Below are 20150 nucleotides of genomic sequence, written 5' to 3' on the forward strand. Positions count from 1 at the left end.
TCACTTGCGACCTTCTGACAAGGAAATTCAATGGAGAAGCTAGATTCACTTAACAACCTGTTAGTAACATAACAACTGCAGTCACTCAGTTAACAATTGTGGCAAGAATGGTTGTATAATGGGGCCAATTTCACTTAACACCTGTCTCACTTAACAGAAATGTTGGGCTCCACTGTGGTTGTAAGTTGAGGATTACCTGTACTTTAGCATTTAATGTTGCCCTAGCTGTCCTTCTTTGCCAAATAAATAAATAAACCCAGTAAGCAACCTATTTAATTTAATACAGAACACTTGGCATTGTTCTGCTTCAAAATAATTCTAAATACCTTGGTAATAATTGTCCTACATCTTAAAGATCAAAGCATTCTCATCTTATGCAACAGAACTCAATGACACCTTAGAATGATTTGGGCCAATTTGGACAGAATTATTCATCAAACAGGCTAGAAAATGGCCCCATACAATCATCAAGTATTGTCATGTGTTACTTATACTATGAGTACGCTAGACTGTAATTCAGTACAGCAGATCTCTCACTTCTCCGATTAAAAGCTACTGAAAACTATGTCCCCATAAACTCTGTGTTAGTAGTGGGATAATAATATTAATGACCATCATACAGAGGTGTTTTAAGGATTAGTGAGATAATGGATGTGCAAACCATAAAACACTGGGGAGTGCAAAAAGCATTAAGCTGCAGGCAAAACAAAGGTTTGTTTCATGTCTTACTTAAACCTGCACTAAATTATCACTATCCTTCTATTAGTACTACTAAGAGAATTTATTTTATTTTTATATTCTGCCCAATTCCCTACAACTCTGTGCAGTTTAGTTGTTTAATTTAATCCATCAATAAAGACCCTGATAGTTTGAGCTAGGATAAACACTAACCCACAATCTGGTTTTCTAATAGAATATTAAAAGATTTCTCATTAACAAAGCAATCAGAAGTACATCGAGTTACCCGTCAGGAGATAGGCTACTACATAAATTGGACAGATGAATAAACAATTCAATAAACAAACCCATCCCTGCTTGGAAAGAAAATTACTAGGGCATTCCAGAGCTCTAGTCAAGATTCTGAAGTTCTTTTTTTTAAATGGAAAAAGCAACAGAAACCCACTTCTCTATACTTGCCGTGAAGATGGCCAGATGTCAAGTTGAAGTTGAGGGATTCTACCTTTTTGTATGTGTATCCTTTGTAGGGTTTTAAATATGTAAATTTTCAATCAGTGGATTTCTTATGATTATACTGTTGCAACGTCCCCACTGGATCAGGATTTGGGCACTTGGCAACCAGCATGTATTTACAATGGTTGCAATGTCTCAAGGTCACACCACTGGCATTTGTGATGTTCTCTGCAAGCTTCCACCAAGCAAAGTCAATGGGGAAAGGTGGATTTGGTTAATGACTGTATGGTTCGCTTATTGACTGCACCCATTCATTTAATGACTGGGACAAAAAAGGTTGCACCCTTTCAAAGAGAATATTTCTAGCTCAGGGTGGAAACAAAATGTCTTTTCTTGGAGACATTTCATTACCCAAAATAGGTAACATCATCAATATTGCACTGATGATGTTACCTAGTATGGATAATGAAATGTCTGCAACAAAACACAATCAATCTCAGAGAGTTCCAAGGACCATTCAAAAAAAGATTGTAAAATTGGATGCGATTAACTTAACAAGTGCCTCACTTGGTGACAAAAGTTCTGGTCCCAATTGTGGCTGTAAGCCAAGGACTATCTGCAATATCTATAAATATTTTCACCTGTATTTGGGGTAGTAAGAAAAGAATTCTATGACTGGGAATGAAATCTGAGCTAAAGAAAACTTTGGGGTCATAATACTTGACTTCAAATTGGAAGGAAGAATTATAAACTATCAAGCTGAGAGCATGATGTGCAAAGAAATTACGAGCTCATGTTACATTCTCCAGAGACTTAATTCAAATAGATGGACCCTAAGCACATCTGGCTTTCCCTGAATTATTATTAATATCAATGATCAATTAACATTTAATTTGTAGTTTTAATTTATTGTTCACTCCTAGGTACTGATTTTAACTGAGTTCTCACACAGATTTTAATAGAAAAATGCTACTAAAATGAACATTCTAAAGCTAGTTAACTTATCTTTAACTGTGCTAAATGAAAATGGGGACATCTAATGAATATAAAAGGTATGGATCCAACAATTTCCCATACTTTTGATATCTGGCTTTTTTTCTTGTTTAAAAATAATACATTGCTATATCACAAAAGATTTACTTTTTATAGTTCAAAAATCAGGTGCCTCGGTGCAAGCATGCCTAACATCTTTCACTGTTATTCTATTCACTGTTATTTTATTTATTATTAATTTGTATAACCCAGGAAGAATTATATAATGTTTTTACTGTAGCCTCCCCAAAGAACAACAATCCCATAAGTACTCGCATCTATAGCAATAGCAGTAACTGGGTACTCATTTTACAGACCTCAGAAGGATGGAAGACTGAGTCAGCTTTGAGCCAGTCAGGATCAAACTCCAGGCAGTGGGTAGAGTTAGCCTATATTCGAACCACTGTACCACCACGGGTCATCTCTGATGTGTGTATATACCAAAAAAGGCAAGATTGTGGATATCACACTGCATAGTAGATGCAGTGTCATACAGTAAATCTGGCCCTTTTGTCCAAATGGACATAGATTAAATCATGTATGTCTGCCATCTTGCCTGTTTTGACCTCCCTCCCCCTTCAGGCAGCACTATCTGTCAATTATTAATCTTAAGCATTATTACACTTGTGATACTGGCAACTAGCAAAGCTTTTTGATTGTTTACAACAGCAACAACAACAAAAAAGCAACGTTACAGGTAGTTCTCAACTTACAACCATTCATTTAACAGAAGTTTGGTCTCACAACAGTGCTGAAAAAAATGCAGTTTAAGACCCATACTTGAAGTTATGACCTTTGCACATGGTCACATGATTGCAATTTGGGCACTTGGCAACCAGCTCACATTTACCATGGTTATGGTGTGCTGCTATCACATGATCACAATTTGCAACCTTCTCAGCCAGTTTCTGATAAGCAAAGTCATTGGGGAAGCCGAATTTGTTTAATAATCACGTGGTTCACCTAACAACTGCACGATTCATTTAATGGCCACAATGAAAGTTGTTGTAAAACCAGGTCTGGTCACACGAAAACTAAATTAATAACCACCATCCCATTGCAACTGAAATTCTGAAGCCAATTGTGGTAATAAGTCGAGGACTACCTGTGATGTTTAAAAATCAATTCAATTGTATAGAATGTGAAGGATGTGTGTTTGTGTTTCATTTTTATAGTTATACTGTACACTGAAGATGGCATTTAATTTCGTTGTATGAGGTGCAATGATGATAAAGTAAACTAAACTAAAAACTAAAAGACAATTACAAGACTATTTACAAATGTTTTTAGGGACATTTGTAGCTATACTAGTTACAAACTCAGAGCACTATTTGCATTCTTACCTGGAGATAATTAAAAGATAATATGCTGGGCAGCAAGAAAGATTCTGATAAAGTGAGTAGCATATGTGACTCAATGTAAATGGGAAAAGATACTATATTGAAATTTGCAGCAGCCTGAGAAATAAACAAATATTCCCTCAACACCCAGCTCCATATACTAAAGCGCGTGATATCATAAATTATCCAAATATGTTTCTATTGAGTAACTGCCCATTTCCACCCTTAAAATTCTATCCACATTTTAGCCAGCCTGGGATCCGAATCATGGCAACAGAATGACTTGGAAGTAAATACAGTGTGCAAATTAGCAAGTGGCTCAAATTAATGTGTTGGCTCAAAATACAACACTGTCCACAGCTACAAACATCTGTGTCAAACAATGGCATAAGTTAGAACTTTGACCAACAATGGCCAGTATACAGCAGTCAAAGGGGAATCCTTTATTTGAAACTAACTACTTCTTGTGGGCTATCAACCAAGACCAGGAAGGCATGGACTGCAATATTGTAGACAGGAAAGCAGATGCAAATATGCAAAAGGGGCTGAAACATTAAAGTCCAGAACACTCACATAACATCAGGAAGTGGCTTGGACAGATAACTCCCTAATTCACTCAAGTAGAAGAAGGAAGAAGAATAGCACAATGAGCTTTAACTTTCTATTATAGCCAATCTCAATGAAAACAGTTTTCATCTTCCTGTGGAATTGATTTCCACATTTGTTCTACCCATTGAGGCTGTCAGGTTATTAACTTTTATAAAGATAAAGCAATTTCCTTTGTATGAGTGGTCCTGCTACTATTCAAATATACCCTTTCTGAGAGGCAAACTTCATCTGTATTTTATCTCTATGGTTAAGATAAGTTACAGCCCACACTCAGGACAGCCGTTCCCTATGTTTTTCATATATGCAAAGCATTAATTCATATTGTGGCTGCAGGCCAAACCTTGTAAGAGAATCTTTAACACGTGTCTACCTAATTTTTGAAGTAACATTGCGTGCTTGTCCAGCTGAACCAACAGAACCAAATGCTTTTTAATAAGGATGGTGCTGAGATTGAATGAGATTGGACAAGTATTAAGCATTGTTCATTTATGGATTTCTAAGCTCTTTTGAGCTCTTAAAAACATTTTTTAGGCATTGCCTAAAATTGGACAAAAAATGAATTATGTTTAATTGGAATCGTAAATGGCTGGCGTTGCTAGTTTAAGCCCTAGAGAACGGCTTTTGCTGACAAATATGTAGATGGATTCTTAAGGCCCAGGGAGCTCTTTCTGTTGTGGCTGTTTGAAGGAAGAGGAAGCTGTTGATCATTCATTTTTTATGTTTGGCTTTTACATCCCGACACCCTGGAGGGATATGAGAGAAATACTTAGGTGAAATCTCCGCATTGCTCTAATCATAGTTCTACTGAGGTCAAAACAACTTTACCTCAGAATTCTTCTTAATACAGAAGGGACAGCTAAAGCTGTATTGACAATGGTGATTAAACTGTTACCTGTCACAATGGGTTGGAATGAGAGTGCTACATTGAGATGATGTCAACAATCCTTTAGGTCAAACTCAATCCTGAATGAATTTATACACAGTCTCTGTAGTTTAATCAGCCACAAATGGTTGGCTGTTGCCTTCTGAGGCAAACTGTATTTTCACTGATTTTGGAGCCTAGTGTTTCCTAATAAACTCTCATTCAAATACTAACCAGGTCCAAGCCACCTTGGAAAAAATATGGGATAGATTTTTCATTATCACCCAATGTCAGCTATATAGGGTGTTGTTATCTACCTGGCAGGTAGTAGAAATCCCTAATGTATAATTTGGTATATTTAATAACAAGTCATATAGACATCCAAACATCATCCTATCTGATCTATTTGTGTATTATACTCAGCTGCATTTGCAGTTTGTTATAATCTATATTGTTGTTTTAACCATCCAGTCGTGTCCCTCCATGCTATCTTGTCAAGCACAGCTTCTTTCAACTTTCAGATTTGATATTATGAAGCCAGCATTTTCTTTGCTTGTCCCTTCTTGTTCCACTAACCGTTCCTAGCATCATTGCCTTCTCCAATGAATTTCCATGCATGACATGGCCAAAGTAAATCAGACATAGTCTTATGATTTTAGCTTTTAGTGATGTGTCTGGTTTTATATGATTTAACACCTTTCTGTTAGCTATTCTGGCTGTCCATAGTATATGCAATAATTTACATCAGCAGCATAGTTCAAAGGCGCCAGTTCTTCTTCGATCAGCCATTCTTAGTGTCAATTGTCACACTCATACATCATTATAGGGAAGACTATTGCTCTAACTATCCTGCTTTTTATATTTATATCAATATCTCTGTTTTCCAAATCTTATTCATGTCAACCATGGCCTGGGGTTATATGCTGTGTTTGATTTCAGGAGTAGAACTGCCATTATGAACAATTTTGGATCCAAGGTAAGTGAATTCTGGAACTAATTCAATCTCCTCCTTGTTGATTTAAAACATATAATGTCCATCTGCAGCTCTTGTTATTATATTTGTTCTTCTGATATTAAGACTCAATCCTACTTTTTCACTTTTGTCCTTGATTTTTCAGATCATTTTTTCCAACTCTCCCTTAGTTTCAGCCAATTGTGTTATATCATCAGCATGCATACCTCAAAATATTTATTGATCTTCCCCCAACTTCAGGCACTTCCAGATCTAATTTTCACAGGATCACTTCAGCATACAGATTGAACAAAAAAGATGTCACCGTAAAGTATTCTGACTGTTGTCTCCTGATTCAGTGGACAATGTTCTGTACAGAATTGATCACATGAGTTGGGACGCTAAGATCATGCAAAGCTACCCAGAGCTTATTTTATTCTACACAGTCAAAAACTTTTCTGTAATTGATAAAGCACATATAAACATCCATTTGATATCATATGCCTTTCTCATTTAATCCATCTAATATTGACAATGTGCTCTTGAGTGCCACTCCCCTTTCTAAAGCCAACTTGTACATCAGATAGCTCTTGATCAATGGCATTCTGTAGCTCTTTTTAATGTTTTTTTTTTACCAGTATCTTGCTTGCATGAGAAATCAATGCAATTGTGTGATAGTTGGAGCAGTCTCTAGGGTCACCTTTTTTTACTGGTGCAATAAAAACAGTCCTTTTCCAGTCCTGAGGCCATTGATATGATTGTCATCAACCATATGCCGGTCCCAAGCCCAGATAAATGGGGAGGGTTAGGGAAAGCAATACTGAACTACCCTGTAAAAAAAAAAAATCTCACCAGAACACCTTATGGCAATAATTCAACATGACTCAGAAATGGATACCAATAGTGGGACCTCCAGGCTGGGTAGTAGTTTGCAAGCTACTGGAGAAGAGCAAGAGCTAACTTTTGGTAGTCAAGAGTTTTTATGATGTTGTTGGGAGGAAAGCCTTCTGGAAGCCCAACAATTATAATCTACATTGGCCATAGTATAATAACTGAAGAAGTCCACAAACATGTGTTGACAAGGATGTAGCTAGCTCTCACAACTATGTGTACTCTTTCTCCTTTCTCCTTTCTTCTCTCTCTCTCTCTCTCTCTCTCTGTATAATATAATCACAAACTGATTACAATAATGGTATCAGACATAAATCTATATGCCTACAATGTAGCAATATAAATATATATCATGTCCCAACACATCTTCCTGCTTACTAGGATTCATGATCCAAAAAGCCTTACCACACTATTCATACACAAATCCTTAACTTTATTGATTCCGCCTTCACCATTCCATTTGTGGGTTAGTAGGCTATGTACATTTCTTGACAGTTATGAAATTCCTAATCCAAGCAAACTTTTAATTTATATGTCATCACAATCCTCACTGAACTATGTTTGAATGTTGGTCGGTGCAAAGGAGTAAGCATTTTGTTGAATTTTAGAAAATGCCTCACTCACATTGAAGTGATTATATCATAATCAAGCTGTGTGCTTTAGGTGCCATCAGAGGGGGGATGGAAACCAAGAACTAACCAAAGCCTACCCTAAAAATTGCCGTAGCTACGCTATTATGATCAAAACTGTATATTTGTACTGAAACACACTTGAAGCATAACTATAGAATATGATAAATGAAAATAATTATAATGCCTTTATAATGCCTATAGTTATACGCAACCAAAATCCAGCCGTCTGAAGTAGCACCAGTTCCAATAGCAGATACAGGAATAAATAGATATATTTTTTATGGTTTAGTGGATCTCACTCTAGCTTACAGTTTCTTCATGCAACTGTTTAATTATTAAGGATTTAATAATCTTTTTTTGCTGTTGGATTACCTTTTCTTATAGCCTCTTCATCACTTTACATAATCTTTCTGTGGTTTTGAAGAAAAGTTAGATTTATGCCAAGAAATGCTTAATTCAGTTTCTCTGGATATGCTTCTTAAATTGCACATTTTTTTAAAAAAATCATATTGTAAACTAGCATGTATCTTTCTATAGGGCTGCTACTTTTAAAAATCTCTAAGGTTTTGCAAATTTTATCATGTTACAAATAATAATTACTATTTCTTTTACTTTCAACAGCTTTTGCTGTTTAGCAAAAAATACAAAAGTTTACTTGTGGCCCATCATGTTATATCTTAATCAGCTCTCTGGTTTCTGAGATTTCACAGGACGTCATCTAAGTATTTTCAAATATTTCTTAGCAACTAAATAGGCCAGAGGAGGAGGAGGAGGAGAAGGAGGTAGTCAATGTTTTTAAAAGAAAAGTGAATTCTGAAAATATCTTTTCTACAAGACTTTTATCGAATCACAGTACAGACAGTCGTGACCAAAGGGAATGAATTAATTAATCCAATGGGAGGATACAGTGAGTGACCAGTGATGTATGAAATTACCTATTTGTAGTTAATATTTAAATTGATAAAAAAGAGTAAGGCAGCTTTAGACATTTATGTTTTAAGGAGGCATTAGGTTTTTTTCTTTTAGAAGTTTGAGCATTTTACCAACCAAGAGCCTACATATGTGATGATTCATAGAATAAAACACTTAATTCATCACTACTGTTCCTCAGAGACCTGTACTGCTAAAATTGCTCTCATCATGGCTAGGAACAGAATCTGCTGAGGGAAAGATCTCTGCATATGACTACGGGGATTATTTATAAAGATCTGATAGAGATAATCTCCACCTAAGGCTTCAGTGAAGGAAGGGAAATAGGGTGACATTCAACATCACCAGTTGAACTGAGTTCTATGAGGCAACGGTGGCTCAGAATAGGGCATATCTTACATCTACAATGCTTTTATTTTTCTATTTACTAATCACACACTTTTTACGAATCAGATCTGCCTAAGTCAAAGCCCTGAATTGTAGTACTTAGAGAAATGCCAGCAAAGTCTTTTATCTTGTCTCTATTCACGACTGACTTTTCAATGCTGAGACTGGAATGCCAGCTTGTTCTTTGTGAGCACAGTATGTCCTTCACATTGTATGGACCAAAGCAGTGGCGGGTTTCAAAGTGGTTTACCACCGGTTCGGTGGGCGTGGCTGGGTAGGCGTGATTTTTGCATGCGCGCACACACTTTGCATGTGCACATGTGCCAAACGCAATGAAGGAGAATTGAGATAGCTGTCATTTGTTTCCAGCTCCACCCTAACAAAATTCTTTAGGCATTCTTGATTTAAGTCACATACCTCTCCCACCTCTTGACAAAGATAACATTTATACAACCTATCATGTTAATGAAACCCCAAGAAGAATCCTAGGTTTAAATACATTCAGAACAATACTGAATTGCAGAGGTCAAATATAAAGTCTAGGAAAGTAGGACTTCCAATTGTCTAGCCATCATGAGCTTGGCTAGAAGACAAAACTATATAAACCAAAAGGAAAGACAGAATATTTTGATGATGCTATATTTCCTTAGGTAGATTCCTTAAAAAAAAAAAAAAGGCAGCACCCTTTTAAAATCATGTTCTGCTGTTGCCATTAAAAAGATATTTCCAGCAAGGGTGGGGGGGAGAACCATTTTATACATACTCAAATACAGATTTAACCCTTCAATCTTTAAACATATACACTTCAATCATTTTTATTCGCTAGGGAAAACATGAATTGGATGCCCACTGACATTCCATCCAACATATCTGGAAATATCAGAAGCAAAATATAACAGCCCTGTATAAAGTTAAATAGCATATGAAAAATACATCTGAATCTGTTTTCTTGTACTCCTTTAAATAATGATCTAGGTTCCATAGAGAGAACATGCTAGAAAGAATCAAAAGGCTTGCAGAAAAAAAAATCTTCTAAGAAATAGGCAATCTGCCTAAAACTTTGGCGATGACCAAGGGAACTCCATAGTTATCTAGCTCAGTTTCTCAGATGTATGGAACATTGGCTGTCAAAATAAATATAGAAAATGGAGGCAGGAGGCAATAGATTCTTCAGTCTGCCCTAGGCTGTGGGGCTGCAGCTGTCAAACTTTCCAGCTTACCCCAGGCAACAGCATTGTGTCGGAAAATTCCAAAAATGGTAGTACCAATATTCTTTAGAGCATTTAAATCAAGATCCAACTACTGTTTTCGGAGTTCAATTAATGTTATTACTGCATTAAAAAAAAAAAGATTGTTTTATACAACAGAGGCAGTCCCAAACTGGATCCTCAATTCACAAACAAAAAATTGCTAATTGCTTCATTATGTTACTCCCAGGATATTGCCCAAATTACCCCTTAGGTCAGGGGTGTCAAACTGAATTTAATGAAGGGCTGCATCCGGATTGTGTTTGACCTGGGGGGGCGGCAGGGGGCCATGGCCAGGGTGGGTATGTCCAGCTCGATGTCACTCATTGAGGTTCTGTTTTCATCCATGACGGCTCTCCCGGGCTCCGTTTTTGCTGGCAGAAGGTTGCAGGAGGCCACCATGGTCCAAAATGGAGCCTGGGAGGGCCGTGCACAGCCCTCCCAAACTCCCTTTTCGGTGGCAGAGGCACCATGGGATGGTCCTTCACTGTTTCCAGGGTGGGCCCCCAGGCCAGATCTAAGCACCCCGCGGGCTGGATCTGTGATTATCCCCAGTTCAAGAACCAACATTCCAGAGAGCATCAGGTTGGAAAAAAACCTTTTCTGATAACCACCCTTTCAACCACAGTATCTTCCAGATACCTGGGCTTCCACTCCAGAATTTTCTGCAATGTCTGTACAGGATTGGGAATTATGGAACTATGGACACACTAAAAAAAACAAACCCTAAAGAAAATATTAAATATGTATTTGTGTGGATGAATGAGAAAACAAGCCATTTTGGTGTAATGGTTAAGGTGCTGGAAAAAGCAGGAAGATCCAAATTGTCTTCTTCCCTTAGGAATTTAAGTCGGATGGATAATTTGGGGTCAGTCACTTTCAGCCTAAAATGGGAAATCGACAATCATCCATCTACCATCCTGCATTGGATCAGGTAGGAAATGAATGCATAGTGTGTTATTATTTTTATTTTTATTTATTTATTTGTATCCCACCTTTATTATTTTTAGAAATAACTCAAGGCAGCACACATATCCAACACACCTATTTCCCCCATAACACAACCCTGCAAGAGGAGTTGGATTGAGGGAGAGTAACCAGCCCAAAATCATCCAGCGAGCTTTCCTGGCCAAGGCAACACTAGAATTCACAGACTCCTGGTTTTTAGCCTGATATATTAATCACTAGACTTGTGGACTTCAACTCCCAGAATTTACCAATCAGCCATGCTGACTGTAGAATTCTGGGAGTTGAAATCTACAATTCTTAAAGTTGCCAAGATTGAATACCCCTGATTTACATGAAAAAGTGAGATTCCAAAGCTTTGTTTCCATATTACCTTTTTTTTTAGATTTACAACAAAAATTCATTTGTTGAAATAGACTGATCAATGAAAGTTTGAATAGCAGCAATAATAAATTGATCCTGTATTAATATATTTCCTTTTTTTTTTCTTCAGGATATATAACTATAATCCCAAATTCCAGAGGTTAAGAGCTCGCACTGGTATATCCTATTCTGTTCTTAATATATGCTACTAACATGAGACACGTATGGAGGTTGAGAAGGAGTAATTATTTAGAAGCCATTTCTTCTTATTTCATTTCTCCCTCCGCTTTAGTCTTTTATTTCTTATCCACTCTCAAAGTACAAAGAGTAATAGATGGCCCAGGTGGACAGGGATAAAAAAAGAAACTATGTCACCGACTCTTTAAATGACTTTCACCAGAGTATATTGAAGGTCAATTGTCATTCCCTCCCGAATTCAACTTACATATTCTACCAGCTGATATTTTATATTGGCTCAATGATTTAATTGCTTCATTATTTTAGATTTTATCTAGACTTTAATTCTTCTGTGTTTTATTTTCTATATTTTTTAATCATAGACTTGATAATGTTTGATGCAGGAAGAGAAAAAAAGGATCATCTAAATATACCCATACGGAGTTTCATTAAATTCAGCTGGATAACTTATCCAGACATCATCAAACCTTACATCTTTAGGATGCCATATGCCACTTTTCTTCTGCTGTTGCTGCAAAAAAAAAAAAAGAAGAAGAAGACGACGTCTGCCTCTCCGGAACATGACATTTAATTTTAATCTGCTGTGTGAGTGAACAGCCCTGGATTAAAAAGTACCTGCTTGAAATGACGTCAAATTATATGAAAATTTCATCTGTGAGGAATAACCTGTGATGTTGTTATGATAGAGAGTGATAACATGTGTGAGTTGGGTTAAGCAACAAGATCAGCATCCCAATCAGCCAGCTTTGGTCTTCTCTCAGAAAAAGGGGTGGGGCCAAAACTGGTGGCACTTAATTAAAGGCACTTAATTATTAATGTAGGAAACTGCCTTATTTTGTCAGATCTTTGATCCACCCAGCCCACTGCTTCTGATATTCACTGGCAAACACTCTGCCGAGTTTCAGGACGAAAGTCTTTTCAGTTTTACTTTGAGTTCCCAGACACTAGAGTGAGACCCTTTTGCCTTCACAACACGTAATCTGTCATTAACGCAAACTGCTTTTTTTCCTAGGAATACTTCTAAAATTTGAGTGGAATCATTTGAAATCCTCTTTGGGAGGCGGGAGTCAGTCATCCAAGTAAACCTGCTAAGCTTCGGTTATCAATCCGATTCACCTAATTATACTATTCAGTTCCTGCAAACTAATTAGATGTTGCCACAAGATGCAGGCGTTACCGTACTATTTATTTTTATTCTAATTACACTGCTTGGTAGGGTGAAGAATTCACCAGCAAACTGAACATCTACGAACATGTAAGCTACCTTGAGAATTCCACTCCTTTCCCCTCCCTGCAAAGGAGCAAGAAAGGTTTAATGCATTTCTTGGAGAATTACGATAGAACAAATACAGCAATGTTACAGATGCCTACAGTTCTCCAAAATTTCGACACCTATCTTATCCCAATTTGTGGGCTTCTGATGTGAAGTGACCTTTTAGAACATGGCACTCGGATGGTAGTATCAAACCCAGAAGGAAGGAACAAATGAGAGAAAAGAGAACAGGTGCATAAACCCTCCTGCGTTTTTATAGAGCATTAAGAGCCTCTTTGCATCTTATTCGCAATGTTGCAGATTCACAGGTTATAGCACCTCCGTACTAGCATACTTGTGAAACATTAGTAGCATGTTGCAGTGAAAGGGAAGAGACAGACGGGGAAATGGTCAAACTGAGAATCAATCTCTTTAAAGATATCCAAGTTATATGGACTGAACTCTTAAAATATTGTTGCTTTAAAAGGAACCCCTCCCCACACACACAGCTAAAATGAACACACTATGACGCTTTAAAAGCACTTCAAGTAGCTCCTGAGGCAGGTAGATGGAGCCAGCTTGATAATATCTACGGTGACAAACACAATACAGAGGTGACAATTTTTTAAAAAAAAATCCCATTCATATAAAAACATCAAATGTAAAAAATGAATGTTTCATTGCAATAGTGAGACCTCTGCTATCTATAAAAATACCACCTGAATCATACAGCCCACTCACACAAAGCCATACCACGGGAGAAGGGAAAGGAATCTCCATTCAATCTATGGAAGATTTTGGTGTATACGTGCCTGGAGGGATTTATTTCCCTCCCTCTGTCACCCACCCACCCACCCACCTACCTACCAGGGCAATGCAATGCAATGCAGGTACGTTTTGTGAAGCGCTCTGAAAATCTATCTAGCACCTTTAAAAAAAATTTTTTTTACACCCCTCCCTCCCCTTCCAGGTGATTCCTTCCCCAAAGCAATTTTTAAGGAATGCTTTCAAGGTTTTTTGTTTTTTCCCCAAAAAAGATACTATCAACTTAGATAATACTACTGGCCCACCCCTTCTAAAATTGCCACAAATATGGAGGCAATCTATATGCATCCATACGTCCATACAATCTATTCATTTACCTTAGCATCCTTAGCAGAAAACTCCGTGGAGTTGGAAATTTTCATGGACTTTGAGCGGTGGGTTTGCCGCCAGACGGGGTCTTCGCGTGGATATTTGACTGAACCTGTAGCTCTCACCCGGACTTTGCTGGTACTCTGCACACTATTAACTCCAATCATATCGGCAAAGTAAATAAATGATCTTCTATAGAATTTGGTATCTATAAAAGTATCAGGGGAGACTGAGAGTAACGAGGAACCCCTTTTTCTTTAAAAAAAAAAAAATTCTCTTCAGGGTAATTTTTAGAAAGAGAGAAATCTCTGTGAAGCTCAGGCGGTAGCAATTTGCTTAAAGATGCACCAAGCCGGTTCCCCCACCGCCACCACACATACCCCCACACACAAACACACAGTCTCTCTCACACAAAGCATCTTCAACTACAGTGTTTTGAGGCAGCGTGATTGTTCAAGGCACCGCTCACGTCACTGGCTGAAAAATATAAAAGGGTGGAAACCCCACCCCTCCACGCTCCCTTACTGCTCAGCAGATATCACCATCCTGCTCCAACACACACACACACACACACGGGGGGGGGGGGGCGGGAAACAGGCAGACACAGAGGACTCAAGAGTGTCTGTTTCAAACAGCAGAGCAGATGGCAAAAAGCCAAGTAAAAAGTAATTCATTTTGGACTACAGACAGACTACACTTGTAATTCCAGCAATGCCGTGTCACAGTGCATTAACTGAGCTCAAATAAAATAAGAGATGAATCAAAGAAAAGCCTCGAGGATTGAAAGAAATAATAATAATTTTAAACAAGCCCTACCGGCTAGATGATTTTCTAAACAGCTTAGGGGAGGTGAGCTTGTGTGTGTGGGGGGAGTGATCCTAAGGATATTCCATGCTATCCTTTATTAGAAGGAGAGGAACTGTTTTCAAGCCCTCTGTGGCATATGGTTTTCTTTTTTTCTTTTTTTCTGGAAGTAAGCAAGGAGGAGTTGTGTAGCACAGCGGCAAACTGAGCAAGCTACCAATTGGAAAGTCACCAGCTCAAATTTCATTTTGCTAAAATATGTCCTCAGAGCCTGGTCCTGGGACAGGTTTGCGAAAATGGTTGGTTTTATCTCATTTGTAGGGATTACCAAGAAGTGACCGCCTTCCTCAACCAGATGCGTATTTCAGACATAATTCCCAATTTGGCACGCTGCATGAGAATGACGAGAGTTGCCTTCCCACGTAGCTGGGGGACCCCATCCTGGCATCATTGTGCTAAAGTCCTGCTGTTCTCATTGGGATTTATTCTCAGATCACCTTGCATAAAGCAGTGGATTTGGAGTTTGTAGCAGATACTTAATGCTCTAGCTTTGAGGCGAGGTGAAAAGTTATTAACGTGGATACATATGTATGGATCCATCAAACGTGTGGAAGAAAATATGTGCCTCCATTCATCCGTCCCACTTAAGGGAAAGCAGTTTGTGCAAAGTACAGAAAAAGAGTAAGTTGTAGTAAGCAAAATTAAACTAAAGTAAAAATTAAGAGGAAAGAAAAAAGGGAGTCTAGCTAAGTTAATTTACAGGGTACCTCTTTCTACCTTTATACCCTTTCAAAGTTTGATTTGCAAGGATTAACAAATAGTGCAAAAAAATTAATTAGACTAGTTCTTATTTCTTTAGATTCATCAGCTGAGACATCAGGTCGTTCTCACACATGCCACATACAAACACACACACACACACACACACACATCCAACAGCATTTCATCTCAGTCCAGCCAGCAAAAAATGCATTCTTGGCAGCCAACAACTCTTGCTCTCAAAGTAAAGTTCAGAGAATAAGGTGGGGGGGGGGAGAAGCCCCGTCAGTTCTGTCTTCCAATCAGCAGTCAGTGACAAAGCTGTGAGGTATAGGTGCACGCTGCTTCTACAACTCTGGTTCTCTTTTGCCAGTGGCTGCTACCAGTGGCAAACTCCTGCACGAGAGGAGAAGTGAATTTGATCGAGAGCTCTTCCATCAAGGGGGTGGGTAATGTTTATCTAAAGGTTCTCATGTCCTCCTCCCCTCAATCATTTCTAGTTCCTAGAGACCCAGAACACGGCAGATTGCATGTAACCATAGCAACCAAACTCAGATGAGAACCGTCTCTACTCCACCCTGCCTGCGCACAGAAGGAGAGTCAGCTGGCAGCACTGGTTGAAATAGGTAAAGGAAGAAAGTTAGTCTGCAGGAATACAGTCCCCACAACCAGGAAGGACAGGTGCTTGAGTTACCCCCTCACTGACTCAGTGGGTTCCTATTAAGACTAATTGCCAAATCAATGGATCTGTTTGTTATTTGTGTGGAGGCTCTTAGTATGTTTCCTTCTTTCTCCCTCTTCTTCTTTTGGTTAATGCGCACCAACTGATTCATTAAAATTATTTTGGTTGAGTTCTTCCAGATTCATCCCACTACGCCAGGCTTTCTAAAAGTTAAAATGTAGGAGAGGAAGAGGTGGGAATTATATTTTAATTCTAGTGCTATATAATAGTCATCTAATGCCCAAAAGCATCTTTCCAGATAATAGATTTTGCTACATCCATTTTCCTGTGTATATGTGTGTCATATGCAGAGAAGCACAAGAAGTAACCTCTAGAATATAAAAACAGGCACCTTTATATAGCTTAGACATTCAGATACCAGGTTACATTTGAAATAATATATTGTAAATATCTTAACACTATTACAGGATAAATGAATAGAATAAATGGGAGGCTATACAAATACGGTAGCAATAGCACTTGGACTTACTGTACATACTGCTTCACAGTGCTTTACAGCCCTAAAGTAGTTTAGAGCCAGCATATTGCCTTCAGCAAACTGGGTTTTCATTGTACCGACTTTGGAAAGATGGAAGATTGAGTCAACCCTGAGCCAGTGAGAATTGAACTGCTGGCAGTCGGCAGAATTAGCCTGCAATACTGCATTCTAATCATTGTGCCATCACAGCTTCTTATGAGAGAAATGAGCTGCAATAGTTAAGAAGTTGTATTAGAAGCATAAAGACTTCCCTTAGGCATGAGAGCCAGCTGAGTAGCCTTGGGCCAGTCATTCTTCCTTGCTCCAAGACAGCACCAAGCTCTACAAGAAGGCAGCTGAAGAACAAACACATTGTTTCATTGTGCACTTATAGCCCTTCTGCATTAACTAGGCAATGATACTAGCATGGTATAGTGATTAAGGTGCTAGATTAGGATAAGGAGACATAGATACTTGATTTCTTTTAGCATGCTTTTTCAACACCAAACTGGTAAGTCAAAAAACATACATCTCCCAGCTGGTACCGAACCAGTATGGTAGATTAGTCCTTGAATTATTCTGTAGTGAATGGATTTGGACTGCAAATAAGGACAAGAATAATTAAGACTAAATACAAAGTTGGTTTTTGGTGTTTTACTATATGGACAGGAATATTTTCAGCATACCATCAATCATTTCCATATTTTTCTTTGTGAGACAAAAATGAAAATATAAGTTTACCAGTTGAATTCACACATCCTCTAAACAAGGTTTCATAGTCACATTGATATTCCAAAGATTAATTATGACATAAACCAAAATTATTGGGTTCATACAATCACCAACCCCAAACCAAGCAAACCAAAGAATGGTTGACTACAAAAATAAGAGATATTTGTTGAATTCTGAAATCTCATTCAAAAGATTTCATCAGCATTCTTTTCAGCATGGACTCTTCAATGCAATGGTAAACACTGAAGTTAACTTTCTCCAAATCTCCAAATTGGTTGGGATTACAACAATAATTAGCCATGTTGGCTGAGAATTCTAGAAGTTACAATGCTAATACATATGGTGGGCAACTTACTTTGAAAGGATGTTTTAAGATATGATTAAGTTACTTAAAATGTAGATATAGAAATAGGATTATATATTTGATTTTCAATAAATCAGTGATGTTTCTAAGATGAAAGTGAAAGAATTCTATGCTTTAGAAAGGAGAAGAAAGAGAACTTAATGGAGCTCAGAGATTTAAATACACAAAAAGAAATACACTTTTCATTTAGGTGAAAGATAAATCTTTTGGAAAACAAGCTGTTTCTTTGAGCACCTAAACTGAAAGGTCAACTAAAGCTTCTTTGCAGACTCCTCAACTAAATCAATTAAGCTACTGTTTTTGCCAGTGTTCAGAAGATTCATTGCAACTTTTCCTGACCTGACAAAACAAGAAATAAATAAGGAGGGGTCCTTGGTGCTCTCTAAACTTCATTGTTTTCTTGCAGATGTGTTTTTCTAGTGTTTTGAGAATTGGCTTGGTCATGGTTTCCCAGTTGAAACTATGATTAAGTCTGTTCATATGCTGTGAAATTAAAGAATCAATATCAAATAATGATGATCCCTCAATCCAGCTTCTGGTCAAAGAAGTGGTGCGTCAGGTATAGAGAGCAAGGAAGATGACTTTGACAGAAATATTCAGGAACCTAGGCAAAAATTACCTAGGCAAAAGGGGCTGAAGCATTTTTAAGTCCAGAACCATGAGGTAACTACCAGAAGTGTCTGAGGCAGACACCAGCCTATGTCATTAGGCTATAAGAAGAAAGAAGTACACCACAATCAAACTTTCAAGATTCTGTTAGTATAATCAATTTCAACAGAAGTCATTTTAGCCTTCTGTGGAGTTGATTTCTTAATCTGATCTATCTAGTGAAGTTGACAAGGGGGCACTTTTTCTTATGCGCTTGCACATGGTGGTTCTCTCTGTGTGTGTGTGTGTGTGTGTGTTCCTTTAAAACTTCCAGGTACAAGGCCTGGTAAGTATAGAGCAGAGGTTCTCAAACTTGGCAACTATAATACTTGTGGACTTCAACTCCCGGAATTCCTCAGCCAGCAATTCTGAAAATTGAAGTCCACCTCTGGACTTTTCACCTCTGCGGGGCCTGAGGTTTTTGTTGTTGTTGTTGTCTTGCTCCTTTATTGGCAAAATCTTCATTTCTATTGCTTTGATTCCTTGTATTCCATCCTTCACCTCTTCCACTTTGCTATCTAATTTAGCTCTTCCAAGTGTAACCCTATCTTCCAATATCAGCATTTTTTCAAATTAAGAAACACTGGAACTTCAAATCTACTTTTGTATCTTTGGGCTTACATATGCTTTGGTTCATTATTCCTATTTCATACAAATAAATATGGATTTTGAGGAGGAAAACAGAAACCAATTGCCCCTCTAAGAACCTCATTGTGACAGGTGTTAAGAAAAAAGTGATATATTGCAACCAGCATATCTATCTATAGTTACATGGAAAGGCCAGATGCAATCTTTTTCCTACTGTGTGCAAGGACACAGGGGATAGTTCTTTCCATTTTCAACAGTGGAAACAAACTATTCTGAGATTTGAAGCTAATTATCAATGGTTAGAACCCGGCTATTCCACTGGGTTTACTGTAGAGTTTCTTAAAATATCAATGGCTAACTTATATCATCAAATCTTGGACATTGTAACAGCATGATCCCAGTTCATGAACATGGAAGTTAGGAATCTCAATATTTAGATACAGCATTTGGGTATTGGAGACTATACAAACAAAAGAAATGAGCATCAAATGTTCATTTTTGAAGATCAAACTAAAATTACATTGAGAACCACCTCTGAATAACTTGCAGAGCTAAAACAAAAACTAAACCAACACAATGTAAACTTTTCATGAGATGCAATAAATGTTTTCCTGGAATCATATCCTACTTGGATACACTCACAGCTTTCTAAGGCTCAACTTCCCACTGGTAACTTGATCAGCTATCTCCCACACAGGAGATATTGTATCTTTACTGATGCATAAGCTGCTTGGAAAACTGTTCTAAATGAAAGGGGGAGGTGGGTTTAAGAAAGTTTATACTGATAATGTTTCTAAGAACCTACAGTTCTTCTACCAGCATCAAATTAAGTTAAAATCTGGCTAGTCGATATTTTTCCTGCTCACAACTAGTTGTTTATAGTCACATTGGAGATGGTTATTTTGATTTGTTGCAGAAATTGGTATCTTTTTGAACTATCACCATCTTTAGAGTAGGACAAGGAACCTGAGGGCCAGATTTTCCCATGAGAAGAGTGTCCTGTTGCAAACACAGAGGCAAGAAAGTTGTGCTCAGTCTTTGACAATTGTAACCAGGCTCTCTTTTAACTGACAGAGAAGGAATGCATAAAACGTCATCTTTTTCTGAGAAAGCAGGGGTCCAACAATCTT

The 20150-nt window shown here is 37.8% G+C and overlaps 1 protein-coding gene across 6 annotated transcripts in view; it reads right to left on the reverse strand.

The window, feature by feature from the left end:
* The window catches only part of LOC113420591 (PH and SEC7 domain-containing protein 3), a 175397-nt gene that overhangs the window by 37241 nt on the left and 118006 nt on the right, over nt 1-20150 (reverse strand). The window contains exon 1 of one of the 6 annotated variants that reach the window (XM_087957499.1): nt 13935-14389. The exons of the other annotated variants lie outside the window; for them this stretch is intronic. Within the exon in view, the coding sequence (XP_087813625.1) occupies nt 13935-14093 (159 nt within the window). The 5' untranslated portion in view covers nt 14094-14389. Of the gene's footprint in view, nt 1-13934; nt 14390-20150 lie in introns of those variants that run through there. 6 annotated transcript variants of the gene reach the window in all.

The sequence above is a fragment of the Notechis scutatus genome, chromosome 2 (assembly GCF_049901735.1).
Source record: "Notechis scutatus isolate UNSWTSFEM ecotype Mainland chromosome 2, rNotScu1.2, whole genome shotgun sequence".
In the NCBI taxonomy this organism is placed as follows: Eukaryota; Metazoa; Chordata; class Lepidosauria; order Squamata; family Elapidae; genus Notechis; species Notechis scutatus.